Below are 22726 nucleotides of genomic sequence, written 5' to 3'. Positions count from 1 at the left end.
AGGCTCAAACACATCTTTATTAATCAAAATAGGAACCAATACCATCAATACATTTTTGCCAATGAGAAATAAATTTGTTTATTCCTGTAGCATCAAAATCATGCCTCAGGATTTGACAAACTCTTGAAAAGCATTTTCTGCATCCTTCTGGTTATGAAAGCAGTTTTCCTGCAAAAAGTTGTCGAGATGCTTGAAGAAGTGGTAGTTGATTGGCGAGAGGTCAGGTGAGTAAGGTGGATGAGGCAAAACTTCATAGCTCAGCTCGTTCAATGTTTGGAGCGTTGGCTGTGCAACTTGCAGGCGGCCTTGTGGTGGAGAAGAATCGGGCCCTTTCAGCTGACCAGTGCCAGGCGGGGGCGTTTTAGTGTCCAGTGCATCCCATCCATTTGCTGAGCAAACATATCAGATGTAGTGGTTTTGCAGGGATTCAGAAAGCTGCAGTGGATCAGACTGCCAGCAGACCACAAAACAGTGACCATGACCATTTTTTAGTGTAAGTTTGGCTTTTGGAAGTGCTTCAGAGCTGCTTCTCAGTCCAGCCACTAAGTTGGTCTTTGATAGTTGTCATATAAAATCCACTTTTCTTTGCACATCACAATCTGGCTGAGAAATGCTTCACTGTTGTGTGTAGAGTAAGAGACGACAACACTTCAAAATGACAATTTTCTTGGTTTGCAGTCAGCTAATGAGACACCCACTTATCGAGCTTTTCCACCTTTCCAATTTGCTTCAAATGCCAAATGACGGTAGAATGATTGATGCTGAGTTATTTGGCAACTTCTCTTGCAGCTGTAAGAGGATCAGCTTCAACGATGGCTCTCAATTGGTCATTTCTACTTTTGATGGCCAGCCACTGCACTCCTCATCTTCAAGGCTCTCTTTCCCTTTGCAAAACTGCTTGAGCCACCACTGAACTTGATGTTCATTGGCAGTTCCTGTGCCAAACGTGTTGTTGATATTGTGAGTTGTCTCCTCTACTTTACAACCCATTTTGAACTCAAATAAGAAAATCACTCAAATTTGCTTTTTGCCTAACATAATTTCCATAGTCTAAAATAAATATAAAATAAACAGCAATGTCATTAGCAAAATATAAGAAGTCAGAAATGCACATTAAAATGATGCATAACATAATGACATTTATTTAAGAATGTATTCCAATATCAAATGGCAAATTTCAACAATGCAAAACTGCAATTACTTTTGCACCAACCTAACAGAATGGATGAATAAATTGTGGAACATTCATATAATACTATAGAGCACTGATAATGAACAACTCTCATGCAGTAACATGGATGAATTTTCATAATTTCAACACAATGCTGAATGAAAAAAGGCAGACACAAAGATACATACTGCCTAACTCCATTCAAGTAAAGTGAAAAACCGGCAAAACTAATGGTATCAAAAAAAGATTGGTGGTTACCTGGGGTAGGGCTGACAGTGAGTCTATAATATCTTATTTCTCAACCTTTGTGAAAATGTATCAAGCTATACACTTAGGATTTATATACTCTTCTGTATGTACATTTTCAAAAAAGATGAAAAAAATTAAAAAATAACACATGAATCAAATTGAGTAAAATCAGTTGTAAGTACTAAAATCATACAGAGTAAAATCATAGATACTTACTTAGTATGTACTTAGTTACTACTTAGTAACAATAAGATAACTAGGAAAATAGCAGTACTTAGAAAATAAGTGACAAATCAAAGAACAAATGATAGAGAAATTAGAAGATATTCTGAACTGAATAATGAAAACAGAACATACTAAAATTTGTTGGATGTATCTAAAACAGTACTTTTAAATATTTAGCATTAAATTCTTCTATTAGTTAAAAAAAACAGGCTAAAAATCAATGGTCTAACTTCAACCTTAAGAAGCTACAAAAAGAAGAGCAAATTAAACTCAGTGAAATACAGGAAGGAAATAAGAAGTTGCAGGTTAAAAAAAATCACAAAGAAAACAAATTATCTTCAGTTGGATGATAAAGAAATACAACATTTCAAAATTTGCAGAGTGCAGCTAAAGCAGTGTTTAGGAAACAAATGTTTCTAGCTTTAAATCCTTTGGGGTAGGAGGTAGGGGTGGACTACAAAATCAGTTCTCCCACCTTTAGAAGGTGGAAAAGAATCAAACTAAGCCTACAGAAGGGGAGCAGTGGATCTCGGCTGGGGGCTGTTTTTCCCACCAGAAGACATCTGGTCATGTCTGGAGATATTTTTAGGTTTCCCTGGTGGCTCAGTGGTAAAGATTCAGTGTGCAATGCAGGAGTTGCAGGAGATCCAGGTTCAGTCCCTGGGTTGGGACGATCCCCTGGAGGAAAGCACGGAAATCCACGCCAGTATTCTTGCCTGGAGAATCCCATGGACAGAGGAGCCTAGTAGGCTACAGTCCATAGTGTCGCAGAGAGTCAGACACAACTGAAGCGACTTAGCACGCATGCATGTACAGAGATATTTTTGGTTATCATACCGGGGAGATTCTACTGTATTCTGCGAGGAGAGGCCAGGGATGCTGCTAAACATCCAGTGATGCTCAGAACAGAATTATTTGGTCTATAATGTCAATAGCACTGGGGTTGAAAAACTCTCAAGTAGAGGAAGAAACAAGAAAGCCAAGAACAGGAATTAACAAAATAGAAGGCAGGAAACGAGAGAGTATCAATAAAACCAGGAGTTGATTTTTTTTTAAAAAAACACAGTAAAACTGATGAACCTCTTCAAAGATTGATGAAGAAAAAAGGCAAAAATTACCAATACAAAAAAACCCCCAAACAAACCAATTCTCAGGGATGAAAGAGAACACATCACTACAGAGCCAACACACAAGAGAGGATAATAAAATACTATTATGAACAGCTTATGCTAATCAATTCCACCTTGAGATGAAATGGACCAATTTCTTGAAATATAAAAATTATCAAAACTAACTCAAGAAGAAACAGAAACCATGAAGAGTCTTGCATCTATTAAAGAAATTGAATTTATAATAAAAAACCTGCCCACAAAAAACAACCCTCCAAGCCCAGAAGTATTCATTGGCAAATTTTACCAAGCATTTATGGAATAAATCATACTAATTCTATAGGAAGTATTTCAAAAGATAAAGGAAATGGTAACATCTCCCAAATCATCTTGGGGATTATATTATCCTGATATCAAAACCTGACAAATTACACTGAAAAACAAAACCACAGATTACCATTCCCTTGTGAACACAGACACAAAAATTCTTAACAAAATACTAGCACATTTATAGAAACTATCAGTTTTACAATTAAAAAAAAAAAAAAGCTTGCCTGGTCTTTGTCTCAACTTCCAAGGACAGAGCTTCTGAACCTTTGAAATTTCCTCAGTTATAGGAATTTCCTCAGTTAGAGCCCTTGGACCACAACTGAGTTTGTGCTAAGGAAATGACTTTAAATCAGGCATTAGTTATGCCAGAAAGATCAATCATGTAATTAGAGGATTTGGGCTTTAAGCAACTGAGAGCAGCCAACCTCTAGGGAGAAGAGGGTCAGAGAGATGGAGTTCAATCACATGGTCAAGGATTCAATCAATTGTGACTACATAACAATATGGGAAAAAAAAAAAACAAAAACAAACCCCTAGAATCCAAGGTTTAGATGAGCTTACTGGTTGAGGAATACATCAATCTGCCAGAAGGGTAGGGTATTCTGATTCTCTAGGAAGAGGACACAAAAGTTTCATGCCCAGGACTCTCTCAGACCTCACCCTATGCATTTCTTCATTTGGCTGGTCCTGATTCATATTATTTATAATAAAACTTGAAATTGTAAGTATAGTACTTTCATGAGTAGTTCTAGTAAACTACTGAACCTGAGGGGACTGTGGGAACCCATAAATTTGAAGCCAATTGGTCAGAAGTTTGGGTGGCTGGGAACTCTTGAACTCATGTCTGGATCTGTAGTGAGGTCACTCATGTTGGGGACTGCATCCTTAAACTTGTGGAGTCTGCTAACTAGAGATGGTTAGCAGCAGTATTGCAAAATACACCATGATCAAGTAGGGTTTATTCTAGGACTGCAAGAAGTTTAACATTCAAAAAACTCAATGTAATTAACCATATTAACAGAATAAAAAAGAAAACCCATAGTATAATCTTAATAGATGAAGAAAAAGCATTTGACAAAATTCATACATCCATTCATGATAAAAACTTTCAGCAAATTAGGAAAGAAAGGAATTTCCTCAACTTGTTAAAAGGCATCTACAAAAAAAACTACAGTTATACTCAGTGGTGGAAGAATACATGTTTTCCCATTATCAGAAGCAAGGCAAGGATGTTCCCTCTCATCAGCTTCTATTCAATACTAGAAGTCCTAGCCAATGAAATAAGGCAAGAAGAATAAATGTCATACAGAATGGCAAGAAAGAAGTAAAAATAGCTTTATTGTGCTGTGCTGTCTCTTCAGTCATGTACAACTCTTTGTGACCCTATGGACTGTAGCCCTCCAGGCTCTTCTATCCATGGGAGTCTCCATGGAAGAATACTGGAGTAAACAACATTATATAGTGTATATTTAGAAAATTCTAAGGAATATGCAAATTACTAGAAATAATAAGTGAGTTCAGGAAAGTCAGTTTATAAAGGCCATATACCAAATTCAATTGCTATTTACAACAGCATCAAAGAATATTAACTACTGTAACAAATATTAACTCAACAAAATATGTGCATTACCCATACTATAAAAAACTACAAAATACTGTTGAATTAAAAAAAAAAACACCCTAAGTAACTGAATAAATGGGGAGATATACCATGTCCACACAACAAAAGAGTCAATGTTGTTCAGATGTGTCAAGTCCCCCCAAATTAATCTATCGATTCAATGCAATCTCAATCAAAACTCCAGTAGGCTTTGTTGTAGAAACTGAAAAGCAGATCTGATAATATATGTGAAAATGGAAAAGACCTACAACAGTAAAAGGAACTTTTGAAAAAGGAGAACCAATTTGGAAGACTTACACTACCTTATTTCATGACTTATTAGAAAGACTACAGCAATTAAGATAGTGTGGCATTGTAGTAAATATAAATATTTAGATCAATGGGACAGAAGAGAGAGTCCAGAAATAGATTCACATATATGTGGTCAATTCATTTTTTATGAAGATGCCGAGGCAATTAAATGTAGAAATGCCTTTCCAATAAATGATACCGAAACAACTGGATGGCCATTTGCCAAAAAATGAACTTCAACTCTTACCTTACACCTTCTATAAAAATTTAACTCTAAATTAATCTTAGATCTAAATGTAATACTAATATTATAAAACTGCTAGAATAAAAACATTAAGAGAAAAATTTTATGATGTTGACTTATGCAAAGATTTCTTAGGACATAACAAGCATGTACTTTAGAAGATAAACATGTAAACTGAACTTCATCAAAAAATACAACTTTTGTTTTTCAAAAGACACTATTAAGAAAATGATAAAGGCAAACCACTGAGGACAAGACATCTGCAAACCACATATGTAATAGAGAACTTGTATCCAGAATTTACAAAGAAATCTTACAACTTAATAAGAAAACAAACAACTCAATAAAATAAAAAGCAGAAGATATAAAAAGATACCTCACCAAAGAAGATACATCAGTGGCAAATAAACACATAACAAAATGTTCAAAATTACTAGGGAAGTGCAAAGTAAAATGGTGAGATACTATGACACACCCACTAGAATGCTAAAATTTAAAAGACTGACAATACCAAGTGCTATCCAGGATTTGGAGTTACTGGAAGCACCCTACACTGCTAGTTAGAATGGAACATGGTCCAGCCACTTTGGAGAATAGTTTGGTAGTTTCTTTATAAAGTTACACACACAGTTACTATGAGACCCAGAATTATAGGTAGCTAAGAAAAATGAAAACTCATTTCCACAGAAAGATCTGTTCATAAATGTATACAGCATCTTTTCTTATGATAGCTAAAAACTATACACAACCTAATGTCTATCAACTGGTAAATGATTAAACTATGGTAGATTCATACAATGGACTCAGCAATATAAAGGACTTAACTATTGAGTCACAGGACAACATGAATGAATTTCAGACAATATTACACCAAGTGAAACAAGTCAGACACAAAATAGTGTATGTATGATTCCACTCATATGAAATTCTAGAAATGGAAAAACTATAGTGACAGAAAAGAAAAGTGGAGATAGGAAACTGATGATAGGAGCATGAGATAATTATGCTTGAGGTGATAAAAAAAAGTTCTGTATCATAATTGTCTTGGGGATTTACGACTTTATACACGTCAAGTCACTGAATCATAACCTAAATATTGAGGAATTTTATTGTATAGAAATTACACTGCAACAAAACTTTTTTTTAAAGTTATAAATCTCATCCTGCAATTGGCGCAATACTCTAATCTACCGCAAATTACTCAAGAATGAGACTAAGACATCATTTCCTTATTCCAAAAACTAATAATAAAAATTACTAGAAAATGCATATTTTTAAAACATAAGTGATTTGGAGACTATCTGGACTTTTCATCTACTTAATTTTTTTGTTTTATTTCTGGCATATGATTAATCTGCTGTCAGTCAAGAGTACAAACAGTCAAATCTTAATCTTCACAACAGGAAGTCAACAGATAACAAGCAGGATAAGTTTATAACTTAGAAATATGAAAGCAAACAGAAGAAGAAACTGTTAAATTATTGGAAGTGGCAGCCTCTAGGAAGCAAAAATTGGATGAGGAGAGATGAGGCAGAGGAATGTTATTTTTCTTTATAATCCAATTAGTATTAACTTTTATAACTACATACATATACTTTTTTAATATTAAATGTAAAATAAAAGATAACAGCTCTCTATACTTAGTGCCAGAAATTAAGATGCATCTAATATATACTAAAGTTATACAATATTTGTGAAATAATCATTTCTTAGGTTAAAAAAAGCAATAACGGAAACCACAGAGGATTGTGACGATTAAAAATAATGCTCTTAAATGTATTTTCAAAAGTTCAAACAAGACACTTAAAAAGACAAAACACTAATCATCTAGACTGCTTCAACATTCTAAAAATCCTTAAAAATGGAAAAAATATCAGTGATTTCCTAAATCATTTGACTTCCAAATTGTAGTTCAGTATTTTAGGAAGGACTCAGGCATGAAATGAACATTTGATAGACACTTGTTGAAGGAAAAAAAGCCAAGTGGTACCATAATTAATAGCACTACTCATAACAGAAAGCCCATAGATTCTAATTTCCATTGTGAATATACTCCATTCTTTGCTATAGTACTAGAAGCAAACATAGATGTAATACGTGTAGCTATTTCAAAGAACCTTACTGTCTAAAGGAAATATATCATATAAAAAAGTGATTCTCAAAGGGAGTAAGGGAGGAGAGGTTGGCAGGAGAGCTGAATTCTTGCTCTGGTTGTAGTAGGAGAGTGGAGGTGACACTCCCCACTCCTTACTGGTTTATTTCAAGTTTTAAAGGAATCACTGCTGTGGAGATCATTTTGTAATGTATGCGTGCCTGTGTGCTCAGTAGCATCCAACTCTTTGTGACCCCATGGACTGTAGCCTGCCAGGCTTCTCCGTCCATGGAATTTTCCAGGCAAGAATACTGGAGTGGGCTGCCATTTCCTACCCTAGAGGATCTTCCTGACCCAAGGATTGAACTCCTGCATCTCCTTCATTAACAGGGGGATTCTTTACCACTGTGCAAACTGGGGAGCTCTTTGTAATGCACGGAAATAATAAATCACTATTTTGTACACTAGGAACTAATACAGTATTGTTAGTCAATTATAATTCAAAAAAAAAAATCAAGCTCATAGAAAAGGAGATCATATTTGTGGTTACCAGAGGCCAGGGGTGAGGGGAGGGATAATTGGATGAAGGCAGTCAAAGGTATAAATTTCCAGTTAGAAGGTAAGTATCAGGGAGGTAACGTACAACATACATGAAAGTTGTTAAGACAGTAAATTCTAAGAGTTCTCACCACAAGAAAACAAAAATTCTTTTCTGTTTCATTTTGTATCTATATGAGATGAATGTTCCCTAAACTTACTGTGATAATTACTTCATGATGTATATAAGTCAGATTATTAAGTTGTACACCTTAAATCTATATAGTGCTGTATGTCAATCATATCTCAATAAAACTGGAAGAAATAAAAAAGGAATCATTGCTTAATATTCATTCATCCATTCCATTGTTAGTTCTTCTTAGCATCTATCATATGTTCAAGATCCTTCACTATTTTATTGCAATAAATAGGACAGGTAAAGAGGAGAGAGAAAAAGTTGGCTTAAAGCTCAACATTCAGAAAACTAAGATCATGGCATCTGGTCCCATCACTTCTTGGGAAATAGATTGGGAAACAGTGTCAGACTTTATTTTTCGGGGCTCCAAAATCACTGCAGATGATGACTGCAGCCATGAAATTAAAAGATGCTTACTCCTTGGAAGGAAAGTTACAACCAACCTAGATAGCATATTCAAAAGCAGAGACATTACTTTGCCAACAAAGGTCCTTCTAGTCAAGGCTATGGTTTTTCCTGTGGTCATGTATGGATGTGAGAGTTGGACTGTGAAGAAAGCTGAGCACTGAAGAACTGATGCTTTTGAACTGTGGTGTTGGAGAAGACTCTTGAGAGTCCCTTGGACTGTAAGGAGATCCAACCAGTCCATCCTAAAGGAGATCAGTCCTGGGTGTTTATTGGAAGGATTGATGCTGAAGCTGAAACTCCAATACTTTGGCCACCTCATGTGAAGAGTTGACTCAGTGGAAAAGACCCTGATGCTGGGACGGATTGGGGGCAGGAGGAAAAGGGGATGACAGAGGATGAGATGGCTAGATGGCATCACCAACTCGATGGACATGAGTTTGAGTGAACTCCGGAAATTGGTGACGGACAGGGATGCCTGGCGTGCTGTGATTCATGGGGTCGCAAAGAGTCGGACATGACTGAGCGACTGAACTGAACTGAATCTTTTTTTCAAGTTTTACCGATACATATTATAAAATTCATGCATTTTTAAGTGTTTTTGTAAAAAATCCAATGAGTTTTTGTAAACTTACATATTTGTGTAACCATTACCACAGTCCACTTTTAGAACACTTTTATCACCCCCAAAATGCCCTAATGTCCATTTGCAGACAATTCCCACCCTTCATCTACCACTAATCTGCTTCCTGTCTCTATAGTTCTGCCTTACAAATGCAAACTTCATATAATGGAGTAATGCAAATATGTACTTATATATCTGACTTTGTTCACATACTTTTTTTGTGTTTCATCTATTTTGTCATATGTATGAACACTTTTTTTTTTTTATTACTGGGTAGTATTCCACTGTATCATGTACTATATTTTGTTTATCCACTCACTAGCTGAGGGACATTTCAACTGTTTCCAACTTTTGCTGACTATGAATTAATGCCATGACCATGCATGTTCAAGTCTTCCTGTGGACTCCTGTAGAATAAGAGATCTTCATCTTACAGGACAGTTGCCTTACACTTGTTACACTTTACCATTAACATCCAAGTTATTTTTCACATTTGTAAAATGGCCAACAATATGAAGCACATAACAATACTTAATAAATATTAAATTCCTACTGATATTTAAAATGTTCGTTAAAAGAATAAAAGAAACATGTTTCTCAGCTATTTCTGATAATATGGGTCTTAAAATGTTAAAAAAAAACCCACATAATTTTGTCTCCAACGAGTATATGTTACAAATAAACTGACAATGAGAATAAAGCTATTAAACATCCCTAGATCCATTTCATACAAGCAATCAATTAAGCCTAAGTTTTTCTAAAAGTCTTCTCAAAATTATGTCAACATTTGGTTTAAACATTACCTTCAGGTCTACATAATCATGCTCAAAGTATCCAGTCATTCATTTACTTAGTATTTATTGAGTACCTACACTGGAAATATAAGTACTCTAAAATTTCAGTCTCTTCTCTCACATAGCTCACATTCCATCATCCATTTTTTTTGTTAAAAGTAAATAAATAAGGCAGGATTTATTAAGAAAATTGCACCTATACACCATACCTGGGGCACTATATTCTTACAATGTTAGATAACCACCATGTAACTCTTTTAAACCACACGCATATGTATGGCTGTCCTTTTGCTGTCCACCTGAAATTATCACAACATTGTTAATTGGCCATATTTCAATATAGAATGAAAGTTTTTAAAAAGTGTTTAAATTTTATACAAATAAATCATTCTGTTTTTTTAAACAGTCAGTGGACTAAATACAGTGTTTGGTAAATTCCACTAAAATACAGACTAAGCTTTAGGTAAACACCCTCCCCCCTTGCCCAATAAACAATGATTCTATAGAAAAATGAAATTCAAAAACTTCTTTTTGACATATAGCGCTAATTACAGGAATATAACCTGCCTTCCAAAGGACAACTGAGTGGGTAACATGTTAAAATGATAAAATGAAGTACACCAAACCTTTAGAGCCAGGCCTAGAAATCTACATTTTAAATTGTAACTTACATGCATTTACTGTTACCAACAAAGACTATAAAAATCAATCCAACAGACTAAGTATTAATGACAGTATCTAGAGTTTTTGTGAAGACCACTTGTTCTGTTATTCACATAGAAGACATAGGATTACGGTGATCAAAATTAAAAACCTAAAAATTTACTTCTTCTAATACCAAGGCAAACTTACCACATTTTACTCTCCAGTCTCTTTTATTACATAAAAGGAAAAGTTCCTTAAAGTTCCTCAAAGAGAATCCTAAATTGCCCCTAATTAATCAAAATGAGAGTAAAGGAAAATCAGTTGCTTTATCAAAATATATGACTGACTAAAGACTAAAATTATGTTCTTCTATAATTTAAAAATTCTCATATCAAATGGCTTCAAAGCTCTCACTATGTGGCCTCCACAAATGGTGTTTACATAGTGTTCTCAAAGACTATCAAAAGTATTTCCCATGATAAACAAAGACAAGGAAATAAATACCACATGGAAATCCTTTTATACAATGTCATAAAACTAAATAAAAACAAAATCCGTTAACACTTTTCCCTGAAATGTATGCAGTAACGTTAATAACAAAATTGTCTACTAAACCAAATAATTTCTCTTATAAAAAATTCATTCAGTTCAGTGCAGTCGCTCAGTAGTGTCCAACTCTTTGCGACCCCATGAATCACAGCAGACCAGGCCTCCCTGTCCATCACCAACTCCCAGAGTTCACTCAAACTCATGTCCATCGAGTCAGTGATGCCATCCAGCCATCTCATCCTCTGTCGTCCCCTTCTCCTCCTGCCCCCAATCCCTCCCAGCACCAGAGTCTTTTCCAATGAGTCAATTCTTCGCATGAGGTGGCCAAAGTATTGGAGTTTCAGCTTCAGCATCAATCCTTCCAATGAACACCCAGGACTGATCTCCTTTAGGATGGACTGGTTGGATCTCCTTACAGTCCAAGGGACTCTCAAGAGTCTTCTCCAACACCACAGTTCAAAAGCATCAACTCCTCGGTGCTCAGCTTTCTTCACAGTCCAACTCTCACATCCATACATGACCACAGGAAAAACCATAGCCTTGACTAGAAGGACCTTTGTTGGCAAAGTAATGTCTCTGCTTTTGAATATGCTATCTAGGTTGGTCATAACTTTCCTTCCAAGGAGTAAGTGTCTTTTAATTTCATGGCTGCAATCACCATCTGCAGTGATTTTGGAGCCCAAAAAAATAAAGTCTGACACTGTTTCCCCATCTATTTCCCATGAAGTGATGGGACCGGATGCCATGATCTTAGTTTTCTGAATGCTGAGCTTTAAGCCAACTTTTTCACTCTTCTCTTTCACTTTCATCAAGAGGCTTTTGAGTTCCTCTTCACTTTCTGCCATAAGGGTGGTGTCATCTGCATATCTGAGGTTATTGATACTTCTCCCGGCAATCTTGATTCCAGCTGTGCTTCTTCCAGCCCAGCGTTTCTCATGATGTACTCTGCATGTAAGTTAAATAAGCAGGGTGACAATAAACAGCCTTGACGTACTCCTTTTCCTATTTGGAACCAGTCTGTTGTTCCATGTCCAGTTCTAACTATTGCTTCCTGACCTGCATACAGGTTTCTCAAGAGGCAGGTCAGGTGGTCTGGTAATCCCATCTCTTTCAGAATTTTCCACAGTTTACTATGATCCACACAGTCAACGGGTTTGGCATAGTCAATAAAGCAGATGTTTTTCTGGAACTCTCTTGCTTTTTCGATGATCCAGTGGATGTTGGCAATTTGATCTCTGGTTCCTCTGCCTTTTCTAAAACCAGCTTGAACATCTGGAAGTTCACAGTTCACGTTTTGCTGAAGCCTGGCTTGGAGAATTTTGAGCATTACTTTACTAGCATGTGAGATGAGTGCAGTTGTGCAGTAGTTTGAGCATTCTTTGGCATTGCCTTTCTTTGGGATCGGAATGAAAACTGACCTTTTCCAGTCCTGTGGCCACTGCTGAGTTTTCCAAATTTGCTGGCATATTGAGTGCAGCACTTTCACAGCATCATCTTTCAGGATTTGAAATAGCTCAACTGGAATTCCATCACCTCCACTAGTTTTGTTCATAATGATGCTTTCTAAGGCCCACTTGACTTCACATTCCGGGATGTCTGGCTCTAGGTGAATGATCACACCATTGTGATTATCTTGGTTGTAAAGATCTTTTTGTCCAGTTCTTCTGTGTATTCTTGCCACCTCTTCTTAATATCTTCTGCTTCTGTTAGGTCCATACCATTTCTGTCCTTTATCGAGCCCATCTTTGCATGAAATGTTCCCTTGGTATCTCTAATTTTCTTGAAGACAAAACATAAGAAATTTCACCGTAACACTATGTTATGGAATCCCTATATCTCCTTGAATGCATGTTAAGTTTAATCAGTGAACAAGAATATACTGTGGATCTATAGCATTTTCACAGTAACCTATTGTAACCTTTTTATTGTAACCTATTGTAAAAAATTAAACAAGCGCACTCTCAGAATGGAACTTGTTCATATGCAGGAGACTTCCTATAGGAGAGAAGTCTGCATCTCAGAAAAGGGCCCTCATCTGGCCATACTGCTACCTTGATCTTATACCTCTAGCCTCCAAAACTGTGAGAAGTAAATTTCTGTTGTTCACAAGCAAAAAAAAAATTGTAAACAAACTTAGGCTATTTACTTATTCCCTGCACCAGCATCAGACATAAATAAAAACTGCCCTGTTTATAACATCTTACTGACTTGTATTATTTATCATTTTTATTATATACACTATCTTTCCAAATATATCACAAACACACATAACAACAATTCTATGTATAAGTTCAATAAATTTGGTTACAAATTACTTTAAGGGAACAGTTTCAATAGCTAGCAAATAAGCAAGCCAATTGCAAAGGGTAAAAAAGAGCTCTGGTGGGAAAGCATTAAAGTAGGAGGTACAGACCACACACTTTAGGCACTTCCCAGAGCAGACAAGGAAAACACTACAACACAGAAAATTCAGGCTGTAGTCACTGAGTCTTAGTTTTTAGGCAGATTATCACTGAGGACTGTTTGCTGATTCCAGAGAAACAAATCCCAGGGATTTCACTCATCTTCTAGTTGTACCTGTAAAGGTTACTTTGCACATCAGTCCAGTTTCCTTATTAATAAATAAATAAATTCCACTTTACCTCACAGAAGTGTTCTGAAATTCAAAAGAAATAATAATGTACATTAAAGGAATCTGTACACAACTAGTATATTAAATGCAAAGTGTTACTGTTACTATTATTGAAAATGGATTCCACCCTTTGATTCAGCAATTCTACTTCTTCAGGTCTGTCCTAAGGATCTAGGTGGACAAATGCACGAAAGTATCTATATAGAGATGTTCACAGTAGCCCTGTATGGGATGAAAAATTAACATTTTAAATGTTATTAACAGATAATTGGCTTAACAAATTATGTTACACACATGAAGTAGAGTATTATGCTATAATCAAAAATGATTTAATAGACATGAACTTGAAAAAACGTTCAGGATAAGTGAAAGCAGGATTGCAAAGGTTCACAATCCCAAGATGCCTTCTTTCATCTTTCAAACTTGATCAGGTCCTCTATTATGACCTTCATAGGCTCCTCCAGCTTTCTTCTATTAAGCTCATCATAACTTGAAATAATATATTTATATGTTTACTTGATAACATGTGTTAGATGATAATGAAGAAGGTATATTAACACATATGTGTATACAGATACATACATACACACACAGACGGAGGGGGAAAAAAGTCTGCCAGTATTTTAATATGTCAGAAGCCAAAATGAAAATTAAAATATACAAGCTTAAATTACATTAGCACTATCGAACAGAAATGGAATCTGGATACATATTTTGTCAAAACCACACCACAAAACCTCTTTGATTAGATTAGTATTTGGGAAACTGTCTTCACTTAAGGAAAAACAAAGAATAATGCTACAATATATCCAAAAGGAGGCAATGCTGTTTCATTTGTAAAGAGAAATCCAGAAGAGAAACCTTTCTTCAGGCCAAAAGTCCCGCCTGGTTAGAATTATGCATATACTGCTTAAAATCAGGCTTGATATTAAACTCAAGTCACTTAGAGCTATAAGGCTTGGACAAATCACTCAACCATTCCTAGTATGAGTTTTAACCATAAAATATATGATAATATCTTACCTTCATAAGGCAGAGAGCTATACCAGATGAAATCCAGAACTCCCTTTCTGTGATTTGTGATCTTTTATACTTTAGCATCAAATGACTATTCTACCAAAAGCCTTTTATCAAATAAGAACAGCAGTTGTTCCACCAACTTACAAGCCATGATCATGAAAGTCTCCTTCAATTATACTTCTACAGGGGGATATATTTTTCAGAAATCCAGCAACCAGAAACTTATGCTTCAATACATCTGAGTTTGTTAAAGTATATAAATAATTCTTCAGAAGTTTTCATTTAAACTTGGTTTTAGTGGAAGACAAAATATCACAGAACACATAAGATCACATCATTCAACATATAGGAAGTACCTGAAGAACAATACTAGTATCATTAAGAGTTTAACTACTACTAATTTCTACTTTTGGCCTTGAAACTTTGAGTGTTCTCTATTGGACAAAGATCCAGTTCTTTAAGACAGAATAACTGAAAAATAAAGACTAGTAATAAATTTCTCAAAAATAAGGCTTCATTCAATTAGCCTGTGAACAAATAGGTGCATGTTTAAGAATAAAAATAGAAGATATATGTCAAACTACTTCCACTAGAAAAAAAATCCTCTACAACTATTCTAGAAAAAGAATTCACCCTATTCCTGCAAAACAAAAACCCTAAAAATCCATGAAGATGACAGACAAAAAGGATATAAAGCTGAAAATGTAACAATACATCATTCCGTCAAAAATAAGGCTAAAACATTTCATTATTTTGTAGTTTAAAAAGGTTAAACTAAAGTCTTAAAAGCAAAAGGAAAGTTGTTTTGTTTTTTAGGTCCTCAATCTGAGCAGATAGTACTGAAATACTGCTGCTGTTATAAGATTCTTTAGTATCCAAAGAATACTAAAGAAACAACTTGAAATTCAACAATAAACTGGTAAAGGTATACCTCGGAGGTACTGTGGGTTTGGTTCCAGACCACTGCAATAAAGTGACTCACAATTTTTTTGGTTTCTCAGTACACATAAAACTTAGGTTTATACTACATTATAGTCTATTAAATGTGTGACAGTATTATGTCTAAAAAAAACAATGTGCATACCTTAACTCAAGAATATTTTATTATTTAAAATGCTTACTATCGCCTGACAATGCAGGGTTGCCACAAACCTCCAATTTGTTAAAAACAAACAAACAAACAAACAGTATTTGTGATAAACAACAGAGGGAAGAACAATAAAACAAGGTATGCCTGTATTTTCTACTTTATAGATCACCTTAAAATAAAGAAAATTACTGTATGTGTGTCACAATCTCATACCAGTATTTACTGCCAATATTCAACAGATTTCTGGTTCTTTGCATAGACAAGTTTTGGTATCATTTTACTCTCATGACACAGGATGATAACTGTATTCTTTAATATTAATTGTATTTTATACATGTAGTTTAATATTAATTGTAGTATTTTATACATGTAGTCTAATACATGTGTTTAAAAGAACTGGCAGATTGAAGATTTTTATTCTTCAAATACTGTACATTGTTTTCCTTTCCAAATGTATTATCAGTAATATCCTTCCAAATATAAAGCAATCAGAGTTCGCCAAAGCAGAAGTTGCACGTTCTTATATTATTTCTATTCAGAGTCTAATATAATACTTGGCACAAAATAAAAACTCAGTTCCAATTCCAGATAGTCTACTTGGAGTTTGAAAAACCTTCCATTCTTCAAAAACCTACTGTTTAAAGAGCACTGTGATAGTTACTGGGGATAAATCTTTAAGCAGAAGAGATTCAATCCTTGCTTCCATGGGGTTTTTAGTCCAATACATGAGACATGAATTTATCAATCATATATTTCCTACAAACTGTGATAAACACTGAAGGAAAAGTGCGGATGCCATGAGGTATGTGACCACCTGATCCACTTTGGCAGATGAGAAAATGCTTTCCTGAAGAAGTTATTACTGAGCTGAAGCAAGCGTGTAATTAGTGATAACTTGGCAAAAGGGAAAGAAAAACAATTCTCAGCAGAGAACAGAGTATGTGCAAAGACCCTGAGGTAGGGGAAACGTGGTGTATTAAAGGAACTGAAAGAAGGCTAGCCAATATAATTCATCAGAATTGCATTTGGGACAAGACTGGTTGCAGGGATACCAATTAGGAGGGTCACAAGAGCTGTTCAGGTAGAAGTAATGGTATCTTGGATTAGGACGGTAATAACGAAGCTAAGGGGAGAAAGCAATGGCACCCCACTCCAGTACTCTTGCCTGGAAAATCCCATGGACGGAGGAGCCTAGTGGGCTGCAGTCCATGGGGTCGCTAAGAGTCGGACACGACTGAGCGACTTCACTTTCACCTTTCACTTTCATGCATTGGAGGAGGAAATGGCAACCCACTCCAGTGTTCTTGCCTGGAGAATCCCAGGGACGGCGCGGCCTGGTGGGCTGCTATCTATGGGGTTGCACAGAGTCAGACACGACTGAAGCGACTTAGCAGCAGCAGCAGCAGCAATGAAGCTAAGAGAAAAGGCAGGTTCAAGAGATATGTAGGAGAAACTTGGTGTTACACCAAAGCCATGTCGGTGTAACACCAATTACACCAAGCTGTGTTAGTAGAGTTTTAAAGATGAGAGATCTTGGTATTTTTCAGTTGTGAAACCAAATAGTAAAGAAGCTGGGAATTTATCTGATACTGCTCAATAAGCCAGAGAGCAATTGCTGCCAGTTCTCTAATAGCAGTAACAACTTAGCAAGGGTGATTTTTAGGAAGTGTGCCAGAAGGCCATGAACCAAGACTACAGTAAAGTCAACCATGAATTTAAAAAATAATTATGTACTATATATCCCATGCCCTAATTGTCAAAAGGATCCCAAATGATAAAATTAAATTTTCATGGCACATTCTTTTAATGTCACACTGTATCACCCGTTTTCTCTCCTTTGTACTTCTATGAAAGCAAGGTTTCAAGACTTGGGAGAAAGAAAGAATAGGAATTTATAATATTATGAGTCAACTCTCAGCACAAGTTTATAAAATAACATTTTATATCAGGAATATCATATTATACCTGAGAATATTAGGGAGGGAGTCAACATTGTATCTTAAGTATGCTACAATGTCAGGGAAACAAATGTTACTTTATGACATACCTTCAAGACGCTTAATAGAACAGCAACTTCCTTATAGGTACATATTTGATAGGAAAATAAGACACATACACTTATCAACTCTATTCCTTTCCTTGTTTCAGATGACTAACATATGAAAAATTTTACCAGTTTTATTTGTTAAAATCTTCATTAAATGTAGTAATAACAGGGAGTCTACAGTGTTCCCTTACAAATGAAACAACACCACTATCTCCCCAATACTCCAGTACTAGAATTTGATCATTTGCTCCCTACTCTATGGAGCAAAAATCTTAAAACATAAAGAGAAATAATTTCTAGTGTTCCCCTTTAACATACTAGTTCTCATCCAAAGCTTCTGCTGCTGCTTCGAAATCACTTCAGTTGTGTCCGACTCTGTGTGACCCCATAGACACCAGCCCACCAGGCTCCGCCGTCCCTGGGATTTTCCAGGCAAGAGTACTGGAGTGGGGTGCCACTGCCTTCTCCCTCTCATCTAAAGGCTCCACCCTAAATCCCACATATGGGTAGACCTTTAGATAATATATCCTAAAATCTTTTTTTCTTTCTTACTATTTATATTTCCATGAAAAATTATTAGTCTTAGGTGGTCCAATGCACATGTAATTATTTTCTCTTGAGTACTACTAAGAATAAAGTGGCATATTTGTAGTCTTATAAATTTTCTGACGTGCTGTGCTAAAATACACAGTAATTAGCAATGTGGTCTGACACACAATGCTATGCTATGCTAAGTCACTTCAGTCGTGTCTGACTCTGTGCGACCCTACAGACGGCAGCCCACCAGGCTCCCCCGTCCCTGGGATTCTCCAGGCAAGAACACTGGAGTGGGTTGCCATTTCCTTCTCCAATGCATGAAAGGGAAAAGTGAAAGTGAAGTCGCTCAGTCGTGTCTGACTCTCAGCGACCCCATGGACTGCAGCCTACCAGGCTCCTCCGCCCATGGGATTTTCTAGGCAAGAGTACTGGAGTGGGGTGCCATTGCCTTCTCCGCTGACACACAATAGTAGACTCCGAAAAAGAACACTTGGAAGGCAATGGCACCCCACTCCAGTACTCTTGCCTGGAAAATCCCGTGGGCAGAGGAGCCTGGTGGGCTGCAGTCCATGGGGTCACTGAGAGCCTGATACGACTGAGCGACTTCACTTTCATGCATTGGAGAAGGAAATGGCAACCCACTCCAGTGTTCTTGCCTGGATAATCTCAGGGACGGAGGAGCCTGATGGGCTGCCGTCTATGGGGTCGCACAGAGTTGGACACGACTGAAGTGACTTAGCAGTAGCAGTAGCAAAAAGAACACTAGCATGAAAGAGAAATTCCAAGCCAAGCAAAGTATAAGTCAACAGATGACAAACACATTAATGACCTGTAACATAACTGGTAAAATCTAGAAATACACATCTAATGTATGCCTTTGTAATTCTTGAGTTGTCAGTAAAAATGTCACATCTGCAATGATGGGATGGTGTACTGAATGACCAATATAGTAACTGATCTCTAAAACTGTCAATAAATCAGTGTCACAGAACTTCAGGGGAAGGACAGACCTTGGTGAGCATGTACTTAATCCCCTCAAACTATGACAACAGTTAAGGACAGAGAAAAAAATGTAATGAGATCATATACTTGATTTCTAGAAAGTAGGAAACAATCAATATATACTCATACCATGGCAGAACCCAGGCTTGATTTCCTATCTAGTACTCTTCCCATGCCTCAAAGTAAAAAAAAAAAAATTTTAGTCTATGCATGGATTGGAAAATTCATAAACTCCTGAATATAGGTTTTAATTGCTGATACCTTAACCAGAGAAACTGTGAAGGGCAGGAAAATTTATAAGTAATTGTTTAATGCTGCCTATTTTGTTTAATATGCTTACATATTTTCATCCCAAACCTGCCAAACCACAACAAACACTGAAGACCCACACATAAACATAAATACAGCATAATACACTTAGGGCTAAATAATTTTATACTTTTAAAAATTATTTAAAATGTACAGAATAGTCTTAGCGAAGAAAAGAAGCCAAAAAAGGAGACACAGATTTAAAGATACTAGTGACTTGCCACAGTAATGTTAGAAAGGCAGAGTGGAAAGATCCAACGTTCTGAGCACTGTTATCTACAGGAACCTCAGGTTTTCTGCATCAATGAGAAAGAGCCCCTACTCCTGCTCCCTCCCAACCCACATCTTCAAGTGCTACCCAACTTCCTGTCTGGAGTTCTCCAAAGTCTCCCGGCAAACTTAGTTACTCAGAGAATGCTCTGTGCCCCTCCAAAATGAACGCTTACGTTCTCTAGAAAAAACTTTGGAAAAAACATTTAAATCCTTTCATCATGGAAAAGGCAAGCACCAGCTGGTTTTAAAACAGGCTTTTTGAAAATTTCATGAGATGAATCTTTAGAATACATAGGCCCTCTAGAACAAAAACACTGAAAAGACAGCCAGACACTACCAAAAATTTTCAAAAAAATAGAAGTCAACTATGTCTGAGTATATATCCAAGTAAGCATTTTCTAGTATCTGTTTTGATTGAAGGATAAACATCTTCTTTCCTTTTTTTTTTCTTTTTGCTTTAAGAGCTCCCTTACCAATTAACTCTTATCATCCTTAAAAAATACAGACCATGACCAACTTCCTACTGCATCTAAATATTTTTATTTCTTTACCAAAACCCTTTATTCTGCTTTATAGCCTCCTTATTTCTGATTTTTTAAAATTCTTGCATCTCTCAAGTTTAAAGCTGGCCCAAGATTACTTTTAGCATATGGCTGCATGCATGGACACATGCGGCCGAATCTCTAAACTTACTATCCGTCTCAGTCACAGACGTCTACATTTGATAATCCCCAGCAAGAACTTCTTTGGTTGTTTTGCCAGATTCTATTCTTTGCCTTCTACACAAAGTCAGGTTAGGATTCCTAGATTTAATTATTTTAAAAGGGCCAAATTCTGAGGGATGGTGATAAAGGCACTTGCTTGGCTGATAGTGTTGCTCTAGACTTGCTATTAGAGGTCAGATGGGTCAGCGCTTCTGCCTGAGTCTATGCTCCCTCCCTTCAGGTGCCCTTTCCAAACCTCTGCAGCTCAATACCTGTTGGCAGTGCTGGTGTTGCTGCTCCCGCTGCTGTGTTTCTGTGCCCGGCTCAACCTCCGTGGGGGCTTTGAATGCTGCAGCCGGGGGCTCGGCATGGAGGGGAACGTTGAGGCGTAGCCATGTTCACACTCTAAACAAATGGCAAAAAAAAAAAAAAAAAGAGGAAGAAGTAAGAGGGTAAGAGGAATATACCCAAATTCCTGATCTACACATCTCTAGTCCTTTCAGTAACAGGCTGTTGAAAACAGAGAAGACAAAGAGGTAGATTTTTTCTATTCTTTCTGATTGGAAAATAAGATTCCCAGTCCTTTCCTGGTCATCAATCCTGTGACATTATATACAGACCCAACTCACGCTTGGAAGGTGTACTAACACTTCCTCTAAACCAAGGAACTTCTTCCTCCTCTTCAAAATCCTTTTCTCCAAGAATTCTTGACTCAAACACCCTCATTTCTGAGACCAGTTACCATTCACCTAAATTATTTCATTTGTTTCAAAATCCCTTTTGGTATAACTGTCCCCCTTCAAGGTGTCTCTATAAGCCCACATTTTTGTGTACTTCAAACAATTCAATCACCTCGTTCTAGGAAGACATTTTCTCACGACACCACAATTTTCAGGGGTTGCACTCAGCACCCCAATCTCTTTACATAGCTCTTAGTCTCTGTTCCTAAGGAATCCCAGTGCATCCTATTTGGATGTGTAGAGATCACTTCCTCACAAGTACCTGTCCACCTCCCTGCTCTTCAGCAGGCATCCCGGTCTGGGCTCTGGGTCCGGTCTCCCCGACCCCGACACGCATTCCTCCCGCCCCCTCCTCCGGTTCTTCACGTCCTCTTTCTTCCCGGATCCTCAAATCACCCCCACTCTCAACACTCCTCCCCGTTCCTCCCCTCTCGTCCACCTCCACTCAGGGCAGCCCCAGGTTCCAGCCTGGTGCCTCCCTCAGTCTCCCCAGGAGACAGTGTCCTCCCCTTCTCCCCTTCCTGAACACACATACACCCACAGGTGCCCGTCACACACATGCACACGTATTGCCTCAGGTACCCCTTCATTCACATGCTCACTCCCTCTCACATGCTACCCCCTCATATAGGCACAATTCTCCTCACACACGCACCTCCCTTACCCCACCCTCCTGACACACGCACCCCTCCTCACACACGCACTTCCCTCACATGTAACTCCTCACACGCACTTCCCTCACACACACACCCCTACTCACACACGCATCCCTTCCTCACACGCACACCCCTCTTCACACGCATCCCCTCCTCACACGCGTCCCTTTCTCAAACACGCAATCCCCTCACACACAGCCCCTCCTCACACACGCACCACCCGCCTCCTTGCAACGCACCCCCGTCTAACACAAGCACCCCCTCCTCACAGACACCTCTCCTTACACACACACCCCTCACACCAGCCGCACCGCACTCCCCGCGCGGAAGAGGAGTGCGCGGGTTCAGGCAGTGGCAGAGGTGGTGGCGTCCAGCCGTTACCTCGGTCCCGGCGCTCCAAAAACTCGGCAGCTTCCAGCAGGCGCTGCACGTTGATCATCCGCACCTGCTCCATGGGCACCGCGGGCGGCAACCCGGGCCTCTCCGCGCTCCCTTCCCCGGCCAACAGGAGGCGCCGCAAGCGGCTACAGTCCGGCGCCGCCCCGGGACATGTGCGGCGGGCCGGCAGGCCAGCCCCGCCGCGGCTCGGCGCGCTCTCCGCCGCCCCCGCCACCCGCGCCGCCCCGGCCACCC

General features: G+C 37.8%; 1 protein-coding gene across 3 annotated transcripts in view; it reads right to left on the bottom strand.

The window, feature by feature from the left end:
- The window catches only part of MXI1 (MAX interactor 1, dimerization protein), a 91979-nt gene that overhangs the window by 52512 nt on the left and 16741 nt on the right, over positions 1-22726 (bottom strand). For 2 of the 3 annotated variants that reach the window (XM_070780815.1, XM_070780814.1), the window contains exon 2: positions 20970-21102. In XM_070780815.1, the coding sequence (XP_070636916.1) occupies positions 20970-21102 (133 nt within the window). Of the gene's footprint in view, positions 1-20969; positions 21103-22474; positions 22696-22726 lie in introns of those variants that run through there. The other variant, XM_070780816.1, reaches the window with a different exon arrangement.

The sequence above is a fragment of the Bos indicus genome, chromosome 26 (assembly GCF_029378745.1).
Source record: "Bos indicus isolate NIAB-ARS_2022 breed Sahiwal x Tharparkar chromosome 26, NIAB-ARS_B.indTharparkar_mat_pri_1.0, whole genome shotgun sequence".
Taxonomy (NCBI): domain Eukaryota; kingdom Metazoa; phylum Chordata; class Mammalia; order Artiodactyla; family Bovidae; genus Bos; species Bos indicus.
The sequence above is the reverse complement of the archived record's forward strand: the minus strand, read 5'-3'. Positions and strand labels throughout refer to the sequence as shown.